Raw genomic sequence first — 4,062 nt, forward strand, 5'->3', positions numbered from 1 at the left:
TGTGCGTGCATTCACACACACACACACACACACACACACACACACACACACACACACACACACACACCATCCTGACAGCTCAGACAAGCCAGGACAAAGGAGGAAGCCAGCATGGAGCAAGCATAGGTCTGGGTTATTGTTATGCCATCAGGCAGCGCCTACGTGCACGTTAGGTGTCTTGGTGAGAGCAGCGGAGTTCTGGAAAGCTGCAGGTGGCTTTGACAGGAGGGTGAATCTGCTCCTTTGGGAAGCACTGTGGAAAAGGACTCCCTCTCCTCTTTGCTGGACTGGAGTGGGAACAGCTTCTAGGTAAAGGCTATGCTCCCCAGGGTCTGCAGGTCAGACAGCAGCCATGCTGCCTTCAGGAGATCTACAGCAGGACCTCTTCCATTTTCCCCAGCCACTAAAGACTCTGTGGATCAGGCATTCAAACAAAGAGACTACTTCATCAGCCTGGAATGGCGGCTAAGTCTAAGAGATGTCTCCTGTGACCCCATCCTGCCTCTCTGTCCACCATCCTTTTTCTGTGGCCCATTTTTTAATTACAATTCTCAATCGAGACAGCCAGACTGGTCAGGGGCCATTTTGTCTCTCAAAGGACGAATCAGAGAGCACATCAGATTATTAAATGCTCAAATTTAGTCACAGCAAGTAGTTAATGCTGCAAAAAAGGGGGTGGGGTGGTTAAAAAAAATGGGAACAGTGAGCATATAGTTTCACTGTGCCTAACTGGTTTCTTGAACAACCCATCTTACATTTCTCATGGATGTATGTCCACTCCTGTCTTGAGCACTTCACTGTGCAGTGGGTATCTTCAGTCCCCTGCTAGAGTCCCTGCCTGCAAGGAAGCTAGTCGGGATGGAGGACCACGATAAAGTTCCCTTTCCCCTCTATCCCTGTCCTTTTCTCCTTTCCTCATCCCTGTACAGAAAACTTATGCTTACGTTTCTTAGATTTCTTATTTTGAAGCAGGATCTAACTAATTTTACCTAGTCAGGCCTTGAACTTATAATCCTCCTGCCTCAGCCTCCTAAGTGTTGGGATGACAAGCCTGTGTCAGCATGCCGGCTCTGGGAAGTATGTTTCTGCCGAGAACACGGGATGCTTCTGGTTATGCCTCTCGTAGCTTGGCATCACTATAAGCCTTGGGGTGAGTAACACAGGATAGATTCAGTCTTCACAGCTTTAAACCTCATTATTTTTAATGACAGGGAATTCCTTATCCAGGAATTAACGTTACTGAGTACACGTTAATTTTGGAGCCATCTGCCACACGACGGAGAACAAAGTGCTACCTGATTCTGGGGAGCAGAGGGTGATTTTACTGCTTGATGTAGGAGAGCATTCAGTGAGACCACAGCAAATCCTGAAGTGGAGCCGAGTCTGAGTCGGGCTTTCCTGCGAGAGATCTGTTTTTATTTTTTATAAAGTCACAACATCACCATAAATACCTTTTATAAGAAGGTCTCCATATCTCTCCAAATGAAGGACTGAGTCTCCCTGGACAGTCTGTGAAGAAATAGGCAGATGTGCCAATGTCGGGGTTCTTGATTCAAAATACCTGGTTCAAGTCCTGCCTTCAGGGGAGAATCAGGCCAGAGTCCTCAACTGGCTGCAGCAGCCACCGGGGCAGAGACCCAGAGGCCACCTCATGCTGCCCAAAACTGGAAGCTCATTTGCTGGGGCTCCAGAGTCGGGTACCTGGCTTCCTGTGAGTGGCAGGACGACCTGAGAACTGGGAAAGGGTCCGGGGAAGATAGGATGTAGTCAATGCTGAATTTGATGTCGCTGTGTGTCACAAGCCTTGCCTGAGCCTCGCGATCTGGGGCTTGCGTGCCATCGGGGCCCGGGGACCCGCGGGCTGCTGGCTGGAGGGGACCCGGGGCCTCTTCGCTCTTGGGGCCGCGTCGCCTGCGTCGCCGACGGAAGTTGCCATTCTCAAAAAGGTCCAGGAGGGATTCGCAGCCGCCCGCGAACGTCCAGTAGTTACCTTTGCCCTTGTCGTGGCCCTCGGTCCGTGGCACCTGCGGGAGTGTGAGGCTCAGTGAGTGTCCCCAGACACGAGGCAGGACGCACCTCAGGCAAGTGTGAGCAGGGGTGGGGTGGGCAGCGGGAATCTGCTAGAAGGGAACTTTGGCGCTGGCTGTGAAACCAGCTACCCCGCCACTCTGCCCGTCACAAGGGACTACTGGGGACACTCGGGGGTACACTGTGTGCAGCGGGCGGGGGAGGGGCTCACCTTGACGAAGCAGCTGTTGAGCGACAGGTTGTGGCGGATGGAGTTCTGCCAGGCGCGCTGGTTGGCGCGGTAATAGGGGAACTTGCGCATGATAAAGTCGTAGATGCCTGACAGGGTCACGCGGCCCGCGGGGCTCTGTTGAATGGCCATGGCGATGAGAGCGATGTAGCTGCGACCAGGGGTGCCAGACAGAGGGGCTGCATTAGTCAGGGTGGCACTGAACTGCAGAAGCGCTGGTGAAGTCAGACCTGCCCTGAGACTGGTTGGAACCCTTGAGACCAGGTGGAACCTCCATCCGCTGGAGCCCCAATGACCTGCTAGAGCTCAACAGGCTGGCTTGAAGCCTCTACGGAGCCTCTGGAGTCCCCCAAGATCCTCTGGAGTCTCCGTCTCCCAGACCCTCTGCAGAACCCTGGTCCCTTTGCAACTCTCTTCTCTTTACCATCTGAACCCACCACCTCCCCACACACAACATACACACCCGCTAGAGACCCTCTGAGACCCTCTGAATCCTGAGACCCTGTGAACCCCGAGATTCTTTGGAACCCTGGAAACCCTCTGTAGTCTCTGATACCCTCTAGACTCTGCGGGACCCTGCAAAACTGCCCTGGGCCTGTTGGCTCCCCAAACTCCAGTGGGGTATTGGGGGTACAGAAGAAGCTGTGGTTCGTTAATCTCACAGCTCCCTACTTTTACCCAGACCCCACTTTTAACCTGGTCAGCACTTGGAGGATCCCCCCTCCCTGCCCGGTAGCTATCTCCAGAGTGCGCTGGAACGAGTCCTTCATTAGAGATCCCCATAAGGAATGAGTCCCACCTCTCCCTGGTCTTGGTGAGGTTTTGGTGACACAGACCTCTACCGCTCCTGTGGGACCCCTGAAACCTGCCCCCCCGGGTCACCTGTATGCTGGCCTTGTGAGCCGCTTTTCCTCGTCGGCGCTGCCGGCAGGATAGTCGTCAGCGTCATCACTGAAGCAGTTATAGGGGTACTGTGAGCTGTCAAACATCCTGGCGGCCCTGTACTGGCTTGTGTGCTGCGCCGCTGCCGCTTCCTCCTCCGTGCTGGCCGCCGGCCGCCTGGGCCCAGCCCTGGGTTCTCTTAGCTGGGCCAATAGCCTCTGAGTGCAGGGCGCAGGGAGCCTGGGCTTCTGGGGTCCTCGCCTGCTCCGCCTGGTTCTCTGGCGTCCAATCCCAGTGCAGGGGGCTGTCCCCAGCCACCACAGCGTGGGAAGCAGAGTTGGGGAGCGTCGCCACCTTCTGACCTTCAGGCAAAGGAGGCCATGAGGGTGGTCTGGTTCTGCAGTCAGGGCAACTCCTGTCCGTCCTCCCCTGAGGCCAATCCTGAGCCTGTTGCAGGGCCCTTGGAGCTCCATGCAGATGCTCCACTCGTTGCTGCACCCACAGCCAGAGGTGATGAATGGGGAGCCAGTCCTAGAGAGCTGAACTGCTGTTCCCTCTCCCACAGGACATAAGCTGGCCGCTCTCAGCCCCACCCAGAGATCAAAGACTGGTCCAGGCAGATAGGGCTCCTGCCCCAACCTGGCTCCCCGTTTTCCCATTGTACCAGGTAGCCGATGACTAGAGATCCAAGGCCCAGGGTTTCTTCCAGCATCCTGAGCCCTCCTTCGGTGGACCATCCCTGCCTAGAAATCGCCTCTCCTGGGTGCTCTGAAGTCACCGAAATTTTTCTGAGCCTCTGCCTTGGCTCTCTGGCTTGGGAGGGTGGGTAAAGTGTTTGTATAGAGAGGAGGCATCTGAGTCAAATTGGGAGACCATGGTGAGGTGGGATGATGTCTTGGGGACTCAGGGCATCCTAGAGACTT

The 4,062-nt window shown here is 55.2% G+C and overlaps 1 protein-coding gene across 2 annotated transcripts; it reads right to left on the reverse strand.

Moving 5' to 3' along the window:
• Positions 1 to 1,184: 1,184 nt before the first annotated feature.
• On the reverse strand, positions 1,185 to 3,246 carry Foxl3 (forkhead box L3). Of its 2 annotated transcripts, NM_001432429.1 has the most exon segments (4): positions 1,185 to 2,024; positions 2,240 to 2,408; positions 3,057 to 3,125; positions 3,127 to 3,246. In NM_001432429.1, coding segments are annotated over 4 exon segments (696 nt in total). In that variant the 5' UTR covers positions 3,210 to 3,246; the 3' UTR covers positions 1,185 to 1,649.
• Positions 3,247 to 4,062: the final 816 nt, after the last annotated feature.

The sequence above is a fragment of the Rattus norvegicus genome, chromosome 12, assembly GCF_021556685.1.
Source record: "Rattus norvegicus strain SHRSP/BbbUtx chromosome 12, alternate assembly SHRSP_T2T, whole genome shotgun sequence".
NCBI classification, from domain to species: domain Eukaryota; kingdom Metazoa; phylum Chordata; class Mammalia; order Rodentia; family Muridae; genus Rattus; species Rattus norvegicus.